The sequence below is a fragment of the Crocodylus siamensis genome, chromosome 5 (genome assembly GCF_052110815.1).
Source record: "Crocodylus siamensis isolate JL-2025a chromosome 5, ASM5211081v1, whole genome shotgun sequence".
NCBI classification, from domain to species: Eukaryota; Metazoa; Chordata; order Crocodylia; family Crocodylidae; genus Crocodylus; species Crocodylus siamensis.
This window is the reverse complement of record NC_143399.1, coordinates 167,377,083-167,400,295: the sequence shown is the minus strand read 5'-3', so window position 1 is coordinate 167,400,295 and position 23,213 is coordinate 167,377,083. Positions and strand designations below refer to the sequence as shown.

The 23,213-nt window shown below is 41.4% G+C and overlaps 2 protein-coding genes across 4 annotated transcripts in view; one reads left to right on the top strand and one right to left on the bottom strand.

Moving 5' to 3' along the window:
• Positions 1 to 23,213, top strand: part of PPP1R9A (protein phosphatase 1 regulatory subunit 9A) — a 247,016-nt gene that overhangs the window by 215,125 nt on the left and 8,678 nt on the right. For both annotated transcript variants that reach the window (XM_090046991.1, XM_090046990.1), the window contains exons 12-18: positions 3,202 to 3,359; positions 3,910 to 4,195; positions 13,756 to 13,843; positions 13,940 to 14,017; positions 17,428 to 17,626; positions 20,729 to 20,848; positions 22,697 to 22,720. In XM_090046991.1, the coding sequence (XP_089903117.1) occupies positions 3,202 to 3,359; positions 3,910 to 4,195; positions 13,756 to 13,843; positions 13,940 to 14,017; positions 17,428 to 17,626; positions 20,729 to 20,848; positions 22,697 to 22,720 (953 nt within the window). The remainder of the gene's footprint in view (positions 1 to 3,201; positions 3,360 to 3,909; positions 4,196 to 13,755; positions 13,844 to 13,939; positions 14,018 to 17,427; positions 17,627 to 20,728; positions 20,849 to 22,696; positions 22,721 to 23,213) is intronic.
• The window catches only part of LOC149864877 (serum paraoxonase/arylesterase 2-like), a 63,951-nt gene continuing 45,065 nt past the window's right edge, over positions 4,328 to 23,213 (bottom strand). Inside the window, exon 9 of one of the 2 annotated variants that reach the window (XM_090046994.1) lies at positions 4,328 to 4,421. In XM_090046994.1, coding sequence (XP_089903120.1) covers positions 4,413 to 4,421 — 9 coding nt within the window. In that variant the 3' untranslated portion in view covers positions 4,328 to 4,412. Of the gene's footprint in view, positions 4,422 to 13,946; positions 14,083 to 23,213 lie in introns of those variants that run through there. The other variant, XM_090046993.1, reaches the window with a different exon arrangement.

The following is a 23,213-nucleotide window of genomic DNA, read 5'->3' as shown; positions in this document are numbered from 1 at the left end:
GGGATTGAGGCCCCCATAGTGAGGGAGGTAGGGAGTTGGGCAGAGCTGGGGCTGGAGGCACTGGGCGATGCATGGGGCTTGGGGCCTGGGGCTGAGGGTAGAAATCGAAGGCCACAGGGCCTGGCTGGGGTATGGGATGGAGCCACAGGTGGCTTGTCTGGGGATGGCTGGCTCCCTGCCACTGCACACACTGCCACAGGGGATTATGGGACATCTGCCCCCCCAGATTTGTGCATGGGGTAGAGGCAGCTTTGGACTGGTGGCTGCAGACTCAGGTTTCCCCACCCTGCTGCCCTCCCCACAGGGGCCTCTGCAGCCCACTGTGGCAGGGCAGAGCAGGGTGGGGAGGCTCAGTGCCACTGCCAAGAGCCCCAGGCCACCATGGCGAGGCACCCCCTGCCCACCCGGTGGCAGCAGGGGACACAACTTTGCATTGCCACCCCTGCTGCTGCTGGGCGGGCAAGGGACACCTCACTATGGTGCTGCAGGACTTCTGGCAGCAACCCCAAGCCTCCTCACCCTTCTGCCCTGCTGTGCCAGGTCCCATCTGCTGGGCCGTGGAGGCCTCTGGGGAGGGAGGGCAGCAGGGCAGGGAGCCCTGAGCTCACAGCTGCTAGCCTGCATCCACTCCTGCCATGGGCTCCACTCCAGCCATGCCACTCATGTGGGACAGGTAGCTGGACTCCATGCTCTGCTCCAGCCGCAACAACTGCAGCCTTCCATGGTGGCAGCCAGTGCCTGGGCCCTGTAGGTGGGGTGAAGGGCCCTGCAGAGCTGGGTCCCTGGCCCTGTAGCCGTGGCAGCTGGGGCCCCCTCTGACAGGGATAGGGGGGCAACGGGCTTTGGGTGGGGAGTGAGGGGCACCAGCAGGGCTAGAAGGCTGGAGGTCAGGAGTGAGGGTCACCAGCAGGCCAGAGGGCTGTGGGTGGGGAGTGAAAGGCATTGGCAGAGCTGGGAGGGGGAGCTGTGGGTACTGAATGAGGGGCACCGGTGGGGGGGGAGGGAGTTGTGGCTTGGGAGTGAGGGTCTCTGGCAGGGCCAGGGAGCTGTAGGTTGGGAGTGAGGGGCACTGGCAGGGCCAGGGGGCTGTGGGTCAGGAATGAGGGACACCAGTAGGGCCAAGGGGCTGTGGCTTGGGAGTGAGGGGCAGTGGTATGGGCAGGGCACTGGCATATCAGGGCTGCTCAGTACCACAAAGCAGTGGGGGGATGGGGAGGACAGGACAGGATAGTCTCAGCTGAACCCATGTTCTGGTGAGTGAAGGGGGCAGAGAGAGCTCTAATTTACCATTTAAAAGCAAAATCAAAGGTCAAAATATATAGGTATCTAGAATTTATTTTACTGTCGTGATTGTGGCACCGGTAGGCTTCCAAAAGGCTATAAAATGGTAAAGATATCAAAACATTGTGTTCAACTGATACCTATATATATATATAGTGGTGTTTCATTTCAATTGTGGAAAAATGTAGTTTTTAGTCTTTTAATCAGAGAATTGCATATTTTTAATCAGAGAATTTGCAGTTTTTATACAGCAAAAACCAGGATCTTTGTTCATGATTGTGTGGTCAGACACATCACTGAAAACCTAATGTCTTCGTTTTCTGAGGCAGACCAGGAATCCTCCCTAGCTTGTCTTTCTGGGAGGAAAATGGCAGAAGGTGGTAGAGGTGTCTCGCTATGAAATGAAAGGCATGATTTTGAGCCTCACTTCAGACTTGTGCCAAAGACCATACCAAGTTAACTCAGCTGTAAATGGGCATGTTGGCAGTCAGGCTGAGGAATCAAAGGTGGCCAGATGTGATGTTAGCTATACCACTTCCTCTTTGCCCTGGACTACAGAAGTTGGTGTGCTGTAACAAAGCTAGCCTGGTCTACTCCCAAGACACAGGAGGAAAGATTACCATTTTGGACGGCATTATTTTTCTCATAAATAGACTTTTAAGTTGATGTAAGTAGTCAATTCCAACTCTTACAACTGCATTGAATTCCAGCAGGATTCAAAAACCACCTAATCAATCTCATCCCTCGTTTTTATAATGCAGATGCATAGATATACTGTGTATATGGGTGTGTGTGTGTGTGCATGTACACACACACACACACAATTGGCTGCAGCCCTGTAAAAGTATGCAGAGTACAGAAATATATTTTTATATTTTCTTAGGGCCTCACCATAAACATAACAGGTCAAATTCAGAATTGAAGTCGCACTCATTTACATTCACTTGTATTTTCTTTACACTCGGATGCTCTTAGGCCTGTTTATACTCTGGCATATGGGACCAGATTTTGCCTTGTGACAAGATCTACTTTGTTCTTGAGAAAGATAATCATGGTTTCCTAGTTCTTAACCTGCCTTGGCCCAGATGTAAATTAGAGCAGCCAAGTGGCTGGTCTAACTTGCAGCCATTGGCAGTGGTCCCCACTATTTGCCAGAAATGAAATGGCATAACAGATCTAGAAACTATGAAACTATCGGTGATCTGGTCTGCTTTTCCTTCCCACCTTGCACCTGTGTCTTTGGGAAAGAGTAAGCAAAAACTAGCTTCTTGCCTAGTTGAAAATTCTCCTATGCCCAGGTTTCTTACATTGTTTAGGTAGCAAAAAGGGTCAGAACAAGAACAAATAATTTGGCCCAATAAGTCTAAGTTGGTTTAATTTATTCACCAAGAAGCTGAAAGAAGTTAAAGAACAGTAAACGTTACCTTAATGTATACACTCTTGCTCCTTTTTGCATACAATTACGGTGGTGTAGACCTCCTTGCATGTGGCTAGCATAGAGTGTTAGTAGAGAGTCTAATATCAGTGGTCAGCTTTGTACCACATTGCAAATAATTTCTGTCTTTGCTACTAGGAGTCGTTACATTATTATTATGAATGTTTTCTTATATTCTACTGTCTTACTGAATTTGATTTTTAAATGTTTGCAACTACAGGCCTAATTTCCATGTTGACGTGCGGAAACTGTACATGAAAATTTGCTAATTGTTGTTACAAATAACTGGTATTTTGTGCACGCAGTTAGCAAATTTGTATAGCCAGGTGCGGTAATTACATATGTAGGTAAATTGTACAAAGAGTGCATTCTCTTTCTAATGCACAGTTGCACATCAGGCTTCTGTGTAATCTCAAGAAAATTAAATTGCTATTTTTGCCCCAAAGAGTGCTGGAGTTAAATAGCTTTGAATCCCATTTTTGTAGATTTCAATGAGGCAGTCCCAGAAACAGAGAGGCTGGATTCCAAAGCACTGAAAACACGAGCGCAGCTTTCAGTAAAGAACAAACGGCAGAGACCTACTAGAACAAGGCTCTATGACAGTATCAGTTCAACTGATGGAGAGGATAGCCTTGAACGAAAGGTGAGAAGGTCTCTTCCTTCTGTCTTATGGTATGAGATGGTAGCTTGCCCCTGGTATTTGTTTCATCCTGTACTTTTGTCCTTTCATAGTGGTACAGGCAATGTTTGTTCATCTGCAGCCAGTGTACCATGGGTAACATTTTTTGTATACTCTAAGTCACATTTCTTAGGCAACACATCTGTTTTTTCTCACAGGAGCAGAGATTTCTGACTGACTTCCATGTGTTCCATTGTACTGAGTGGATTATTTAATTTGTATGAGAGTTGAAGCAAAGTTCAATCCTGCATCTGTTTATTTCTCAATGTGAATTATGTGTGATGTCATATTGATCTTTAAATTTCCTTGATCCTGACTCAAACTTGAAAGCCACTTGTTAGTAAGCAACATAGATGTGTGATACTCAAAGGTAACTCTATGAATGACTGCAATATTTATTAAAAAATACAAAGGAACTAAATCATTAAAATAAAGGATTGCATGTTGAAAGTAAACATTTCTTTGATTGGTTACAAAATAGCATAACCTGCTTTATAATCTCTTATACCAACAGCCGTCTGACAGTCCCATGCACATTTCAAAACCACCTCTGCCCATATGCATGAGAGCATCCTCACCAGCATCAGATTCTGGTGCTTCCTCCCTCTCCCCAGCCGCTAGCAGTGCAGCATTCTCATTTGGCGACATAGCTGAAAACGAGGAAAGAGGACAGCAGCACAAACTTCTTTCCTACTGTGCTCAGGGTGGCATTCCACTATCCTCTCCTTCAAAATCCGGTTGCAGCTCAGAAGCATCTCCTTTGCATCATTCAATGGGCAGGATTGTTGTACAAGATGAAGGTATAATCATTTTTCCAAATAAATCAGTGCGTTGTTTCCCTTGCTTATATTTACTTTGTGTGCATGTCCTGTCATCTTAGCCCTGTGACTGTAAAATGGTTGTCTTCTCAGGGTTTTTTTCATCTGCCTTGAAGTCGGGAAGTATCAGTTGTTGTCATTTGGTGGCATGAAGAAAGGTCAGAGTTTAAATCAAGACCAGAAATCATTTTCATTTTCCCTAGAGCTGCTTGAGAAAAGGAGAAAAAAGTCACACTTTTTTTCCATATTATTTTGAAATGTGAACCATTTGGTTGTTGCAAAATTCAAAACATTTCAGGCAGCTGGACATATTCGCTGAGCAGAATACCCAAGACTAGTGTTTGAGAAACTTCTTCAACATTTGTACTAAAATCCTGACTCGCAGTTCTAATAAAGTGTCACTCACTCAAATTGAGTCCAGTGTTGGTCCCTGTTTTTCATGGTGGGGGCACTAGTTAGAAAATAATTCAGTTTTTGGAGTTTGTTACTAGTCAAAAAGCAAAATGGTCTTGATTAAACAAGAAACCAAAAGCTGAACACCCCTCCAATCTAAATGTGACTTGTCCTATGGCTTATTACAAAGCATAGCCAAGTTGTTATTTCTCTGTTTTCCTAGGAATACAATGCATTCCTACCAAAGCATTATTTTGGTAGGCAAAGATTAGTTTGTTCAGCATTTTAAAAGCACAGTACAGACTTCATTTTCTGACACCTGTGTAGATTCAGTCACATGGATTTACACTGTGTCTATTTACTAAAGTTCCCACCCTGCACTCCTTGTTACTTGAGCAAAATTGCCAATATTGTAAAAGAATTGTGGTTAAATTAAGGACTGCAAGACTGAACCTTTAAAATCTTCATAAAAGATTTTGACTTAAAATTAACCAAAAAATAGTGGTTTTTTTCTAGTTTTGTTGACTACTATTGAAAATGTCACTTGCTTTTATACAAGTCAAGTTTTCTTGCCATAATATGTTGATGAACAATGTGAATTTATGAAGCTATACTTGGTTTTAACAGGCAGCCCCAAATGCCCGTATCTTTGCACTGACTGCAGAGATTTGTGATGTATGGTCTAGTACATGATAATACTAATTGTGTGCTTGCTGACAAGTTGGAATAAAATACAAAGTCCTAATGCGTCTTAGTTAGGTGCAGACCTGTAGCAAGTTTGAAATCAGAAGCACTGCATCAGTGAATAGCCTACTGATGGCCGGTTCTGGTATTTTTAGAGTTCAAAATCTACTGAAATATCTGCTTGTGTAGTAAACCCTCCTTCTCCTACTGTCTTCTTCTTGTGTATGTTTAACTAAATCATAAATCCAAACAAAGAGTATTGCATCCCTCCCACCCCAATTTGAGCTTGAGAAATAATCTTTACAATAGTGTAATACAGGTGGGTGAGTGGAGCATGAGCCCCAGGCACTGTGCAAGGTGGGGTGCCAGAATGTGAAGTGGGGAGGGAGGAGTGAGCCTCACCCCCCCTGCACTCAGCATCCTCCTGCAGCAGCTCCAGAAGCCACATCAGAGGTACCACAGGGCAGCAAGTAACAACAAAAGCCTGACATCTAAAGGAAGCTGCTGCTGTGAAAGGAGATGCCAGTGTGACCAGCAGCCAGAGATTTAACCCTGTCCTCTCCTGTCTTTATTGCCCAATTCCAGCTTTTAAACAATTGCTTGACATTCTGGCAGCATTGACTCCCCCAGTAGCAGCTCGGTCTGGGCAAAAATTATATCAAGTTATGTCTCTGAATCTTTTTACTTAATTGATGAAGAATATCAGTTTTTTTTCCACTCTGAGCGTTATATAAAAATCCAGTGATTTTTTTTTGGTGCAACTGTCTTTTAACAGTTACATTAAAATCAAAGTAGAACAATTCAGTTTCAAACAGGAACATTTATGTTCAGTAAATTCCCTAGCACAAAGATATCCTCAAGCAATTGTTTTGCAGCCTGTGTTTCAGTGATATTGCTTGATAACATTTAATTGATTACTAACTTGGTTTTACAACTCATAGTTTTAGTGACTAAACATAGTAGAGTTTGGTTTAGATTCTCCCTTGACCTGGGCATTTTATAACATTAGCACAGAGCAGACCAAAAGACAGCCTAGGTGACTATTGAAGGATCATCCCACTTCAGGAAGTTCCTCTAGTGGTGTAGCCCACTCAGGCTAAATACAGACATTCAGAGGGGTTAGGGGGAGGTTAGAAATGGCCACCCAATCTAAGGTAAGTTGGCATGGGGGGGAGGGGTTGGGGGGTTAGAGGGGCAAACAGGCTTGGGGGGATTGGGGGATTAGGGGTGCAATGTCTGTGAGAAGGTTCTGGGAGATGGGGGGCAGGTAACATCCATGGGAGGTGCAGGTAGTCTCTATGGAGGTGATTGGGGGGCAGATGGGATCTGTGGGAGTGATCAGGAAGACTGGGGCAGGACGAATCTGCAGGAGGGATTGAAGGAATTGGGTGGGGGGAGGGGCAGGTGGGATCTGCAGGAATGATCAGGGGGATCAGGGAGCAGGTGGCATCCTGAGGTGATTCGGTGGCAGGTGGGATCCACAGGAGTGATGGGGGTGGCAGAATAAGCAGGAGTGATCAGGGAGTTTGTGGGGGGGAGTGCAGGTGGTGTCTGTGGAGGCTTGCTGGGGTCCAGGAGGGTTTGGCAGGTTAAGGGGCCTTGTAAGGTCTGCAGGGGAACTTGGGGAGGACCAGGGGCTATTTTTAGTCCCCTGACCCTACTAACAAATGAACCTACTCCCCCATCCCTCCTGCCCCTCTCCCCACTGATATTTACTATCTTGGCTCCCAGTAGTGGTGAATGTTGATAAAACTGGCACCTAGAGTTGCTTGCAGGATGGGGGATTTGGTAGGGGCAGGCAATTATTTTGGGTGGAGGGCCACTTACTGAGTTTTGGCAAGCCACCAAGGGCCACATGACAGGCAGCCAGGGGCAGATAAATATTTTCTAAATATTTTAGGGGCCCTGTGGGCCGGATGGAATGGCCTGGCGGGCCACATCTAGCCCACAGGCCGAATTTTGCACACCCCTGGCTGGTCTGCGGAGAAGGGGGGTGAGGGTCCAATGGGCAGGTTGGAAAAGTGCCACCCTGATGCTGGGGTCAGCCTGGGGCTTCCCCAGCCTTGGGGCTACAAAGGTAACTGCAGAAGTTCCATTCGCTGGTCTAACCTAGATCAATTAAGTTTGTGTATATCAATCCAGGTCTATCTTAGACTGGGTTCTGCCATTTTTAGACCAGTCTGTGTGCATGGATCTTCTGTACTGTTATGGGTTTAGACTGATTTCTGATCACTGAGACCAGGTCTAAAAGCATAGACAGAAGTGACAATGTTTGCCTGATCTGGCCTCTGAAAGCACTTTACAGCTGTAACCAAACATAAGTGCATGGCTGTAGACCACTTTAAAAGAACCTAATTCTGTGAAAATCTGAACCCTAATTGCATGAGGATGGGCCCTCACATCCATTTCTATTTTGGATGAGGGTTCAGATGAAGACATTGCATGAGGGTTCAGATGAAGACACTCCAAAACAGAGTGTCTTCAGTAGCTTGTGTCTGCGCTGCCTCCAGCATTTCACTGTTTTCAGAACGGGAGTGGAAAAAGGGAGTGGAGGGAGTTCAGTCTGGGGTTTTTTCAGCTGGTGCTGGAAGGTGGGACGGGTGCTGGTTGGGGATCCGCTAGAAAGAGTTCCCTCTATTCCCTTTCTTTCCCCACTCCCATTCTAAAAACAGCGCTGGGGCTGGAAGGAAAGATCAGGAGCATGGGTGTTGCTAGGGAAGACCAGCTGCAGGCTTGCAGTCAGCAGCTAGATTTCCCAATTGCCTGGACCCAGCAGTGAACTTCTGTTGGGTTTTCTGTTGGGTTCAGGGGATCGTTGTAACTGATAGTACTTCCTGCAAAGTGCTATCACAGCAGGCAGGCACTATTCTGTCTGCTCCTTTTGTGTAAGGTCTGCATCTGGGCGAACTAGGATTGGGTGGCCATTTTTAAAGTGATTTTTTAATTCTAACCTCCTCCTAACACCTCTGAACATCTAGCCATAAAGGTTGATTTTCACCCACAGCAGCTGACTGAAGTGTACAACTCAGAAGAAAGATCTAGGTGTGTACTTCTCTCAGCTCCATCAGTCACTGGTCGCTGTATCAGCCCTTTCAGGCTGCTGGAAATGGATGTGAATTTAAAGCAACTCTGCCTCTTTGAACTTACTCTAGGCAGCCACCCTTTGTGCAGTTGGCCCTGGATGAAAAGAATGCAAAGGAGTATTTCAAGTTACCTTTGAAAATGCCTCCTCCTGAGTTGTGCTGTGTATGACTCAGCTGTAGCTGTGGATTTAGGCCTTTGTTTATTTAAACAACTGCATGCAAAATTGCAAGTAGTTCAGCAAACAACCAAACTACAGGTAACACCTCATTAAATATCAGGCAAGGGAAGGACAATAGTGCAAAAGTAAACCAAATGGCATTTTTAAAAAGTGACAGAAAATCAGTCTTAAAGAGCAATGTTACTGAGAAGTGCAAATGGCATATTTAGTGACTAAGCACCTTAGTAACTAAGACAGAATCACAAGCACAGTAAATTGGCTCCTATGCTTATAAAATAGTATCCTTTGCTATCATTGGAAAATTAACCTAAAGGTTTAAGTGACCTAGATTTCTGTGCTATTGTACAGGAAATAACACCCAGAAATAACATTCAAGAAATAGCACTAAGGGCAATAATGACAAAACAAATAATAAAACATGCACATTTTAATCTGTTTCTAGGAATATTTAGTCTTCTCATAGTGTCCAGTTGGGGATAAACTCCTGTCTGGACACCACTGCCCCCATTGCTCTTGCTGCTGTTACAACCAATTTCACTTTCACTTCCTTGGGTTTCTTTGACTACTGCTGCCCCTTGTTCACTGAACTAATTACATATGGGCCTACTAAGGGCCTAGACACATGACAAGTTTGCACTGTTGTAATCAGCCTTTACACAGATTTAAACAAGGTACATGATATGCAGCGTTATATCTGTGTAACGTACTAAATCTAGTGTAGAATTACCCCAAGGAAAATCTGAAGTAAAACTTACCTGGCATAAATTATACTGATTGTTGTTCTACAGTTTATCCTATGACAGTTCGTTGCTTCACTTCCATCTAATGCCAAACACTGGGGTCAGACTCGATGATCTAATAGGTCCCTTCTGACCCTAATAACTATGAAACTCTGAAACCAAGACGATGCTCTCTCCTCCACCTGTTGCTTCCTGCCCCTGGGGATAGGGCAGAGTAGCTCATGGGACCTAAGTATTTTGTGGCCTTAGGGGCCCCACAGCCTGTGCAGGGGGGCCACATAGAAGGGGTTCCCACACAGCCTGTGGCCTGGGGCATATGCAGCCTGCACAGCGTGCAGCCCCCCAGCCGCTCAGAAGTTGGACAGCTCTGCCTTAAAAAATGCAGGAGGTCTAGCTAGATGATCCCATGTGGCCCCAAACATGCATAGACTATGAATGAATGAATGAATTAAAATGCTAATATATTGTTATTTAATATTCATCCGATGTTGCATGTATTTAAGTTTTATAACAACTATGGCTTAATGACACACCTATCTGGGTGTTGTTCTCTGATCTGCTTAGTAAAAATTATGCAACAGTAATAATCAGTGAGGTGCATGTATTTGCTGGGAGATAGTTGCTGCCTTTTCAGTTAGCCAGGTGTCTGTTTGCATCCTTACAGCTCCTGCATGATGTCAAAACTCTCCTCAGTAAACAGCAGTGCAAGCAGGCAGTTCATTTCTGCACTGTATTCCACGGGTTTACCCAGTTCTCATTTTTTGATGCAAGGCCTTCCTGAACCCAGAGGAGGAGAAGGGCAAGCAGTTCTGTGTAATAATGTTGGGAGTCTTCACATTATGTTAATCCACCTTATTCTGAAACATCACCTAACTTTCCAGAAGAGACAATAATTCAGCTTATGCAGAAAGCATTTGTGTAACAAAGTATGCCCCAGTAAAAGACTTGTGACAAAATCTTTACCATCTTGGGGGGGAGGTAGGGGGAGGAAAGGGATTGGTAATTAATTAAATGAATTCATTACTGGCAAGAAAGTAATATAGGATAAGAGAGGAAAGAAAGCACCACATTTCCAATGATAGTGCAGTGAAAAGGGATTATTGTTTGATACACTTCATTAACAAAGGATCAATTCCTTCTCCAATCTACACTTTGCTTACTGCCAATACTAAGCCTATCTGCAAAACTGCACTCCTACAAACGTGGCTTTGCAATTGTTTCACCCTCAAAATTGAGTTCTTCCCAACAGTCATGTTTCAGCTTTTTCATCCTTAATGCTATTTTATTTTAAAATCTCTTATCTTTTTTTTAATGATATACTGTACAACTTAATGTTTGTCTGCCCTGTTGTTATGGATCTGCTTTTCCTCTTGTTTTCTTTTTCCTTGTCTCTGAATTATTCTGTTATATTTCTGAAAGAAATACACAAAACCTTTCATAGCTTATTTCTCCATTTCAGAAAGACAGTACTCAAGTGCACAAGCAAGGGCTCTTAGACAGATGTAACATCTGAAGTGCTATAAATATTATATTTTCTCACATATAGCATACCCTAGACTATAATATGCATCTTGTTTATGAAAGATAGAATGAAGGAAAAAAGTTCTTTCCTTGTAGTAACAGGGTGCATCTATACATGAATATTAATGCTATGCAATACACAGCTTGTGCCAGAGTTTATTGCTCCCGTGTGCAGCATTTACACATGTTCCTAGGACTGCAGCACACCGAGGTGGCATGGCTCAGCTCTGGCTGGCAGGAGGCTTGTGGGGGTCAGTCTGCAAGCCTGGAACTGCTCCTGGCTCAATGTGCTATAGAGGAGCTGACAGGGGCATGCGGGTGCTATAGTGTGGGGCAAGCCGGCAGGCAGGCCCACACTGTAGTACCCTCAGGCCTGGTTGCCGTCTACATGTGAGCTGAGGTGGAATAAATAACTCTGTTGTAGAATAGTACTTGTTTTGGGCAGTGCTGTTCGACAGCACAGTTAATTAGTTTACTTGGGCCTAATAGCACCACTTGTGTAGACTAGTGATGCTTTACTGCAGCACTACTTAGGCAACTCTGCAGTAAGCGAATAGGGAGCAGAATGTGCTCATTGTTTTGCTCCCTGTAAGTCTGGTGCAAATTTTACTCTCACTTTTGCCTTTAACCAACAGAAACTGTTCTTACTATATTTCTTGCATATAATGCACACTGTAGTTTCTAACAGCTGGGTTTTGGAGAAAAAGAGTGTTGTATGTGGGGGGAACAGAGTCACAGAACTGAGCAACACCTTGTCATACCCAGCATCTAGAGAGCAAGCCGCTCGCTGTATGTTACTGCAGTGATTTTGAAGCTTTCTGGTGGAGGTTCATGGCAAGGCCTACACATCTGTCCATGACCTAAAGTGCTGTAAAGTGCTCAGGGCCTATCTGTATGTAGCACAGCATTTCAAAATCAGAACATGATTTTGAACGAAAGTGGATGCTGAATTTTGTATTGTCCTCACTGTTTTACTCTAGCTTCAGTCTTAATACTTTCACTCTTTTCTTTTCATGTCTGCATGTCACAAACCCAGCAGTTGTCATTCCCTTAGTTTTGTTCCCTTACTATTAAAATAATACAGCAAACAGAACACTTTTCTAGCACCTAATGTGAAAGCAAGTGCAGCAGGATCTTTGTGTTATGAATCTGACACGTTTTACCATAGTTAACTGACAAGAACACATTAAATACAAAAGAGGCAACCATGCATATAGTTAGTGTACATTCAGTACACTAACTATATGCGTGGTGTTTGCAAAACTGATTCAAGGTACTGGTACAAGTTGCCTAGCAGTCACATCAGCCTTTGTTGTGGGATGGATTGCTGTTTGAGAGAATTTGGCAGGTTGCTTTGTCACTCAGCATACTGCTTTTCTTTAACTCCCCTGTTGGGAGGTTGATGCTCATTTTCTGTTTTGGCATAAGCTCATGCATCAGCTCTTTGTGAATGCTGTATTTAAAGCATCAACTGTAATTAGTTAAAATAATTTGTTCTTAAAGTGTGTACATTTTAATGCACTTGCATTTCCTGGCTTCCTACATCATGGCTTATGGGTCCCTTGTGCCTTGAATTTTATTCACGAATGAAAAAAGTACCATCAGAATGTTTCTGCAGTGCAAAATAGTTACGTTGCTCATTATGCTGCATTGCAGCAAGCTGTTTTAGAGAAAGGACCCCTTAGTGATTCTATCAGCTGTTCCATATGAATGAATCCCCACAAATCTAAGGAAGGCAGGGTCTTAGGAGAAGCCTGAAGGATATGGGCCTTTCTCAAAAAGTCCTTCTTATGCTAATTTTTTGGTTTAGCTTTTGATTCTGATGGTCTGATTTATGCTGGTTGAATATGGAGTAAATCTATTGAAGCCAGTTAAGTTGTTCCAAATCTTCAAGCAAAAATGGACAAAATGAATGACTGGTCTTCGTTCATTTCCAGTTGAAAACTCATGTCTATTCATGGTAAAAACAGACACTGCCAAATTAAACAAATCATCCTGTAGCATGGTGGAACATGTCCTTCCACAGCTGATCCACTTTAGTGGACAAAACACATGGTGTCCATTGTTCTGCATCTGGCAGGGGCCTGATGCGGGACCATGAGCAAGGTGTTCCCTTTGCATGGGGATTCCCTGCACCTCCTTGCCAGGATCAGGTCTGCACCTACCCATGCCTCACATGGAAACACGGATTTTGGCTTGGGACAGCACAGGACCCAAGCAGTTCCTGGAACCCCACACTTCCATCCCGGGACTCATGCAAGCTTTCCCCGCTTGCAGAAACATGCCCTTGACAGAAAATGGCAGTCCCAGAAGAGATATAAAAAATGACCCTATTCTATTGCTTTACAACTTAGCTAGATTTCAAATTGGCAATGTCTTTTTTAACCAAGACACAAAAACTTAACAAACAGATTATTATTGCGGTAGTATTCCTGCGCTAAAATTAGCCAGTTCTCCAAAGTTGCTGGAATCTTTGAAGAAAGGGTTTCTATAGCCATATTTCACAGTAAAGTGGGCTTAAAACAGAATTTAGTATTGGCAAAAGAAGATACAAGATAATTACAACTAGGTTTAAAAATGCACGTGTTTAATGTTTTCTGTTATTAACCTGCTATGTAATTTGTTTTATTATAAATTCCAATATTAAATTATTAAAATAAGGGCCTCTGTTTTCCCTCTTAATGCCTATTCTCAGGATTCAGAACTATTCATTTAGCTACTTTTTATACCTTTTCAATTCATCTTCATAAAGAAATAGTGGTGTTTATGCATTTGTACCTAATCAAATCATATATCTACATATTGACTCACAGTTGTATGGGTGTATATGTTCATATGTAGAAGCACACATACACAAAGTCTTCTGGATGGAAGGTGGAGCTACTGTTAAATATTCGCCAAAACTGATCATGTATACTTTCCAATGTACTGCTGTATCCTAGATGATGCTACAGGCCCCCAATCAGGAAGAACAACCAGACCTATTATGGGGCAAGCAGAAAAAATAAAGCAAAAGCTTGTGGACTTTGGGTAAGCAATTTATTATATAAAACCTAGGTTTTTATTATGAGATAAGACAAAAAAGTTTCAGATCATGTTCTCTGACATTCTTTGCTCTTGCTATAGGGCTCCCTTGAGGAGGAGTTCCAACAAAGGCAAGAAACGGAGAGAGAAAGAAGCTGTGAGGGTGGCCTGTGGCAGTAGGTATGGGTAAAAGAACAGGGATGTGATCCATCTCAGGCCAGATTTTGTTGGCAAATCTGTGTTATCTAGGAGAGAAAATCATTAGTAGTTAAGCTGTCCTGCATGCAATGCTAGAATAAGTTAATAACCAGGAATCCAATTCTGCTTTTACTAACCTGGATAATTTTTTAACAAATAGCCAAATAATTAATACCTTAAAATACATTGAGATATGTAACACCCTAGATCTGTCTCTACCTCTCCCATTGATACTGATGGACACTGAAGACAGAGATTCCTAGAACTAACATACAATGTGCATGTATAAGAATATGTAAGATTCTATATCCAAAAAAGTTTGACATGTATTCCACCAGTGCTGCAAACCAGATGCCAATGGGAGAGAGGGAAGCAGTTCTTAAATACAGTCCACTATATTTCCATAGAAGAGTTTGTTTTAGGAGGCGAATAGCACCAGATAATTTGCAAGTGTACAGGAAAATTATATGCTAGATTTCACCACATCAGCAACTCTTGGGAAAAGGGTTGTAAGTTGTTTGCTTATCGAGACAGCATCTCCAACACCTGTATTCACAATGAATGAATAAACAAACAAGCACAAAACACTGAAGTGACAGTACCTTTTCCCACAGCATCTGTAGGAAATTTCTCTTAGAAAGCCTCTCATTCTAGTACTAAAATCATTGCAGACCAAAGAATGTTGGTTCCAGGCACAAAAGGCAAGTCCTTGAATTAAATGCCAAAAAAACCTATACTAGTAAATATACTCCAAATACTATAAAATGACACACAGACCCTAAAATTCATAGAAAGCGACACAAATGCAAAAGAAAAATAATAGTGAAGCAGTCAAATTTATTCACCGTTGAAATATACAGAGACACAATGACAAACATAAAACTTTTTTTTTCATTTGCAAATATTATGGCATGAGGTCTTTTGATTCTGAATTGTCCCTCAGACTCACTGGCCCAGATCCTATTTGACCTACTAAACACCTGAATGTGATCCTATTCCACCCTGCTTGAGTTGTTGGAAAGCTGCTAATGCATCTACTGTATTTTCTTGCATGTAACTCTCACCTTCTCCCCCAAAACCAGCTGGGGAAAATTGGGGTGCACATATACAAGGAAAAAGGCACAGTGCTGGAAATTTGGTGGGAGGGGTGGAAGGTAGTGTGGTGGCAGTATTAATTGCTGTGGACCTGGAACCAGTGCACAGAGTCAGACCTGGGGCACAGCCCCAGCACCCAGAGTGCTAAATTGGGCCCCACCACACTGTATAGCCTACATAGCAAGGTGGGGCCTGATCTGGCACTCTGGTGATGGGGCTACACAGTGTGTTGGGGCCCAATTCAGCAGTCTGGGTGCTGGGGCCGAGTGCCAGATCAGACCCCAAGCACTACCGTGGTATGTGGCCCCAGCACCAGCATGCTGAATCTGGCTTTGCTATGTAGCCACCAGCCCCAGGCACCCCAAATCTCAGATACCCACATTCTGGTAAGAATTTTTTTCTTTTCTTCTCGGGGCCTTCCAAAAATAGGGTGTATGTTATATTTGTGAGTATGTTATGTGAGAAAAATATGGTACTTTTGGAAAGCATCTTTTTATTAGCCTTAAAACTAAACCGTGAAATGCAGGGAGACGGCGGAGGAAGAGCTCCTAACCATCTTTTCTGTCAACATTTTTAAAGGACATAAGCTGGATGGAATGGGATTGTACTTCAGCACCTAAATTCATTTAAATGTATACAAATATAATACTCTAGATCAGCACATATAACTCTGTGATATCAGTACAAGTAGCTGGCAAGGTCCTTAGTTCATGTAAATCAGCATAGCCCTACTGGAGTCAATAAAGCTGTCAGCTTAAACCATCTGAGGATCTGGTTCAACCTGTGGATGTAGATAGTGGCACATACTATTGTGCATAGGAAAAGAGATAGGTTTGTGAAGGGAAACCCTGTGCAGTGATGCATACTTGCAATGGAATTGAGTGTTCAATTATTATATTTAACATTTGAATGATAAAGAAGAGATGGGGGAAATGAATCTGCACATATTTGTGAGAAGTAGGCTTTAGAGTAGAATTAATTCGTTATTTGGCTGTACAAAATATCTGTTTCTTCTTGGGCAGTGCTGAAAGACTGAGAATCAGTCAATAGTGAAGTGTAAACCCAATCATTCATTTTTAACAGCTTTTCATTTTCCCTACTGAATATGCCTGTCTTGCGATGCAGTTATTGAAGTCAAAGTGCAGAACTCAAGCTTTTACAGTTCTCACTATGTCTTTGTAAATTGGCTGCTATTTCTTCGTAACTTTTTAAAGACCATTTATGCTTTCTCTTTGTTACTGACTCCAAAGAATTTGCTTCGAAAATACGGAAGACTGAAACCAAAACCAAAACCAAAGCTGAGTAAGCTCTTTGAAAAAAGAGGACAGTGATCAAATGACAGTGTCCTATGATGATGATTTATTTCTTTTAGAACAGTTGATTGATGTAGAATTAATTATGTTGTCTGATGGATGCTTTGTGCATTATTTTGGCAATGCTGAAATGGCATTCTGATTGATTTTGGAAAAAACTCCTTTCCCTTCTCCACAGCTACAAGGGCCTAAAAAAAGTCAGCTCTTCAATAAAGGTAGGAAGCACAGTTTCCTCTGCCTGTACAGCAGAATGCCGCTGCAGATTATAGAACCGAGCGGTGTGAGGGGCGCAGCTCTGTAAGGCTAGGGGAAGGAGGGAATGAGCATTAAAACTAGGTGAGTGGCTTTTGTCACTATGTAAATAGCCATTGGGTTTGGGGAGGAGGATTCCCTCTCAGCTACCATGGCAAGGTTAATGCTTGGAAATTAGTTTGAGGATTTGATGCATTAAGTATCATTTCTGTTTTTTTAAGAAATATTGTAACATTCTGCTGTACAGCGGTATATGGAAATTAATTTTTTTAGAAACAGTATGGCTTTAGGTTCTTTAGTCATGCAGTTAAAATACAGCCAGATATGAAAAAATGTCACAATGCTACAAAATAAACTCATTCCTTTGTGACTTCTGGAACCCCAGTAAACCCTTGGGACCTAGGTATTGTTTAAATCTGGGATAACCAGCAAACATTATTTGTGTGTAGGAGGGATGCGCAGACCCTAGGAATATACAAGCAACATTCAAAAAGGGAATTTAAGGCCAAAGCCTGCTCTTCATTACACCAGTTTAGATTCAGAAAATTAATCGATTTCTGTGCAACTGGTGCAGCTAAGTACAGATTTTTGCCATATAGCTGATACATAGAAAGCTTACACATTTGCCACATTTCTAGAAATAATCACTCTTTCTATAGTTCCTTACTTTATTTTATTTATTTATTGAGTTTTATACTCTAACACAGATACGTACTCCTTTCTGTTAAACAGGGCCAACAAAGAAATGCTGGAGCGCTCAGCACACAGTGCAACTTTATCACAGAGATCCTCCTCTCTCCCACCTTGTGTCCCTTTCACATGGTATGGAGAGAGTGACAGGGGATCCAACTCTTCCAGCAACCTGCCTTCGCCTGCCAGTTCAACTGAACCTTCCTCTGAAAATATAAGTCCAGCTAAAAAAGGGTTAAAGGTAGAAAATACAAACTACCTTATTCCCAGTATGTGAAGTAGCATTATTGGCTCAATGTTTCAGGATAAAGAAAGGGCCAATATGTTGATACAATAAGAGTTTTCATTGTACAATAAGAACTCCTCTGAACAACACTTTGTACCATGACAGACTGCACAGAGCTTTTTAAGTTGTCTCTCTCCTGATGTATGTTAAGTCAGTAAGGTAGTTACAATGATATCCAGTATGATACTAAATGGCACTAGTGGAAAATTACAGTCTGATCCATGATTCACAACTGCTAGATTTGCATATTGAGTTGTGGATTTTATCGCATTTTTCAGGACTGATTGGGAATGGATACCTAACCATGTTTAGCATATTAAAATGAGATTTTGCAAAGCTAAGAAATGCTGACATTATACACTGTCAATCATTTGCCTTTTTTTTCCCTGTAACAAAATCTGCTTGTCTCGCATGTTAGTTATCAGATTTAATTGCATTTGTGAAAATCTTTGAACTAAGAAAATTGGATTGTTACTATTTAAAGCATCTGTGTGATTCTTTTCTAGATGCATGAATGTTGTTTTCAGCATGATAATCCTTAAATAACCCTAAGAGTAGTGTACCTAGCTTTCTTGTATTGTTTAATTTATAGCTACCTGTAGGAAATATTTCTCTAACAGTATACCTTTTTCCATAGCCTCTAGCATTCTGCTGCTTGTACTGGGCTGGAAAAGAAACTGAAATGGTTCAGTCCTGATATTCAGCAGTTTGATTACAAATTACTTCAGTTTTATGCCCATAATGAATAGCAGTTTTTGAAGTTTTCAGGGGCATTTAGATTAATTAAGCGCCCTCTTCTAGGAGTAAATTGAGTCTACCTATGTAAGAATCTACAAGATCATAGAACCATGGCATGAAACAGGATCATGCCTGGAGCTGTTGGAGAGAAATCCAAGAAAACCTCATGAATTAGGTAAAGATAGGACATGTAAGGCGGGGGGGGGGTGGCATGAAAAGGCCAATTTTCGAAGGTGTGATGAGCATTTAGGACACCTATACACATGCAGCAAGGCTGCTCCGATGCACTGTAATTATGGCACGTCAGAGCAGACCCAATTAATCAAGTCTGCTGGAGCGTGGTAATTACTGTGTTCTAGCAGAGTCCAGCATCGTGTGTATCAGTGTCCTTGCCTTGAAAAATGGCTGTGGGGATGTTGCAACTAAAACCTGTTCATTTTTCACCATTTTTCAGTGTGGGGACACTTATATACATGATGCACCGGCGCTTTAATTAAAGCAGCTCTCAGAGCCACCCTAATTAAAGCGCCCCCAGGTTCCTAACTTTCAATGAATGGCAGTTGAGTTGGGCATGTAGTTCCTCTTGTACCTTTGAAGATCTTTCCTTACAAATAACATGGAAATAGAATAAACCCTCTTTTTTTGTTTCTCTTAAAGCATTAGAGGTAATATAATTTGTTTGCCTTTGCCCAGCTGCTGTGTTTCCCCTTTCTTATTATATTTTAATGTATTTATTTTATAAGTAAAGGAAAATGCCACTTCACTCTTCTGTTTCAGTTAAAGGATTTTATGATGTCAGTAAGCACTTAAACAGTTATCTAGAGATGCTGTGTAATCTGTATCATTGGAAGCTTTTGAGTGCTAGTTAGATAACTGTCTTGAATGATTTAGATGGAGATGATAATATTTTGAGGAAGGGATTGAACTAGATAACAGTTGATGTTCCTTCCAGCACTAGAACTCAAATGATTTAGAGAAAAAGGAAATAATCTTTGTACTCTGTTTTTGCTACATCAGATTCCTAGGAAACAATTTTAAAGATTCAGTACCTCTATTTTCTCAGTGCAGTGCTAAAAACAGCTCCTCAATTATTCTAGTCCCCCTTAAAAACAAGGGAAAGCAGAGTAATAGTTGTCATGGTTTAAAAAAATATTTTAAAAGAAAATAAAAAAGTTTTGGTCTTTCTTTTTAAAGTGCACAAGCCCTCAAAATGAGCTGTACTGGGAAATAAGCAGTTTGGGATTTTACAACCCATTGAGAGGTATTTCACTGATTCCACTAATCGTAAGATGGATAATAAAAAAAAAGGGAAGTCAAGCTTGATAGTCTCCATATTTTTAAATGAACCAATTGAAAAACATGACTGATGTACATATGTTAGTCATGTTTTCATGCTTTATATATGTATATTGCAAAACTTCAAAAACTTGCTCAATTTTTTTAGTTACCTATTTCTTTCCGGATTAGAACCCTAAATATGTGGTTTCTGCACCTATTTAGTTTTTTGTTGAACACCAAAGGGATCCAGAGATACCTTGACCTATTTTTCTTGTTTTTGCATTGGACTGTTTTCCAAAGTCTGTTGAAGATTACTTGCTAACCAAGGATGATTTGGGTAAATTCCTGGGAACGATGTACATGAATTACTGAATAACATTTTGTTCTTCCTTGCTTGTAAAGTGTGATGTTTGTCATTATGTTTTTTATGACAAACGAGTGTCATTTTTGGTTACTATTGCAGTATCACATAAGATCAGATGGTCTTGTTTATATTCTGTCTTGCCTAAAAGTTAGGCAGAAAAGGAAGTTCCGTTCACTTCTAAGAAGTTTATTTGGGGCTGAAGTAGTTCACAAGATAGTTTCCTTGTCTTTTCAACAGTAACTTTTATTTCCCCTGATAATCCAACCTTTGTTCTACCCCTTGTATTAGTGCATGTTCTGTGCTTGTCCTAAGTGTTTAGATGATAGGCAAATGCCATTGATCAACCATTAGAGGCAATGAAGTTGATACCCTCATAAAGGGCAGCAGCAGTATATTTAAGTGAAATCTGTAACTTATTCTCAGATAATTGTGTTACTAATTAAGATATTAAGCTGGCAAAAATGTTTCTTAACACATACCATAATAAACGTATAGCACATTATTGTGTAAAGCATTAACAGTGAAAAAGATTGGGGTTCTTTGTGCATCTTCTAACCAGTTCAGCTAATTATCAAAATCACTCCTGAACTATGCCAACCTGGAGGGGAAAGGCAAGTTTCCAGTTAGATATGTATGTAAGATCTTTTGTTCATTTTGACTTGTGCTTTTGTCTACAGAACTTCACATTCAATGATGATTTCAGCCCCAGCAGCACAAGTTCAGCTGATTTAAGTGGTTTGGGAGCAGAACCCAAAACTCTTGGTTTCTCTCACTCCTTAGCACTGTCATCAGATGAGGTATGTCCATGACATTTTTACAGTGAAAAAATAGTTGATTTCTCTCTCAGCTGGCATTTTTCTTAAGAGTTGTTAAAATAATAGTTGATTTCTAGACACTCTCATTAAGAAAAATCTTGATTCCCGGTTTGTCTTTGGTTATAGTTGTCATTCATTATCTTGTTTTGGAAGTAAATGACCAATTGCTCTAAAGCAGGAAAATAACAGAGCAACACTGGTTTCCTCAGAGATGCTTTACCCAAACCTTTGCCAGCATTCTGTTTCAGCATGGTCCTCCTACATTTACATGTAAATACATGCATGTTAACCTGAAGACATTAAACAAAATATAATTGGGCTCCTTTTGAGGGAGTTTAACATGTGAGCAAAGTAGGATATAGGAATACTGTATTGTTTGATCAGGCCTTGGGGTCCTTTATAATTGAATATTAAGGACCAAATTTTAAGGCCAATTGACTCAGCTTCTGTTTGTGCTTCTGTGTAAAAATTGTATGTCTATTAATTTTTGCATATTATTATTTGTGCATAAATTCAGTTCTCATTTGCACTCAATTTATGCTTGATTTTCATGCACAGATCAAGCTCAGTTATTTGGGGCTTGTTTTTTTTGCACAAATGATAGTCTGCAAAAAAATGTGTGTTCAAGAGACTTTGTGCCAGGATTAGATGTGCACATCCAGAGGCAGTGTTTGGAAAACTTGGCCCAAAAACGTTAGTTTAGTAAAGTGACTTGAGTCAAATTCTTAGTGGTGCTACACAGATGTAATTTGACCTGAAGAAACTTTACTGCATTTATCACAGTGAACTCCATGTTTTTCTTGTTTAAGATATGTGCCAGGATTTGCTTTACAGAACTCAATTTCCAAACTTCTATTATTCCTAGGATAATTGACATTTGTTGTTGTTAATATGTGCATGCTTTACACAAATTTAAAAGATGTAACCACAGGTGCCAAAATTTAAGTTTACAGGGCAGAGAGTCCTGTAGCGGTTAGATGTTTTAATACTACATGGGCTGTCTTTTGACAATACATTCCCCTAAAACCTACATTTTTAAATGTTTTGCTCTTTTATCATTTTTCATTATTATCATCATGCTAAGTGACAATACTTTGTGCCTGCTAGGTTGAGTTATAAGTTTGAAAATGCTTTCATGTCTTTTCCAGTCTTCTTACATCACACTTCCACGTTGTCACCTGTGAAATATCAAGTACAAACAGGCCTGTAGAAGTAGATAGTGGCCTCTCCACCCTCTGCTGCAATACTGAACTGTAACCTCTGACTCAGCCAGTATCCATTCAGAGCTGCTGTAGGAACTGTACACAAACCTCCTTACTCAGGGCATTGCTAGGATCCATCTTCAGCCATGGCTTACTTGCTCTGTCAGCTGGGATTGTTAGTGAAACTGCTGGAGATCTTTCACCTACACTCCTCTGCTGGGGTTGCCATAACCACTTGAGAGAAACAAAAAGAATGAAAAGCAGGGGGAAGGAAACCACTTTCTTCTTCTATGTGATAGATCATAGACGGGGGTCTTTTGCTGCTTCCAGTGAGGTCCTTGGCAAAGCTCCCATTGCTGTTAGTCCTACACTGCTGGGAGTTCCAGTGAACCTCAGCGGCACAGGATCAGGCCCTAATTACAAATTCATGCATTTGGTTGTTGATCTTTTAACATAACTTTTCTGTTTCTGGAAATAGTTTTTTAAGATCTCTTTGTTTTTCAATAGCCATAACGTTTGCAAATCTTGGTGCTGCCTTTGCTAAACTCTCTTACATGCTGTTACATATTCTCTGTTTTGTTTCTATAATGCTTTTCTTTTCCCATTTCTTTGTTGCTCCCTCACTCAGAGCCTGGATATGATTGATGATGAGGTGAGATACCAGTGAGCTGTTTGTGGTGGACTGTGTGACCTTGGTGCGTTACTTTCTAGTCTCATTTGCAGACTTGCATTTCTTGTCCTACTCCATCATGTGGCAAATTTCCCTGTTCAAACAACAGCACAACCCATAGATTTTACTGGTTCTTCTCTCCTTTTCAAACCCTTCTTGCTATAGTTTTCAAGGCTATAGGCAGTTGTCATCTTTGTGGCGTGTAGGACAGGAAGGACAAAAGTTGTATTTGTAAACAAATACACTGGGCTGTCCTGGTCTCATGCCCAGCATGAGGTAGACAAAAGGTAGAGTCAAGTCATCTTTTTCCATCTCTCATCAAAAAGCATGGCTAAGAGTTGAAACAGCCTCTGGTACCATTTATACCAGTCTGAAGGCTTCTCTTAAGTTATGCCATCTGCAGCTGCTCTCCTGACCAGGGGACATTCAGAGCATTGTGTTTTCCAGCCCCACACTGACATGTCCCCTATGCTGG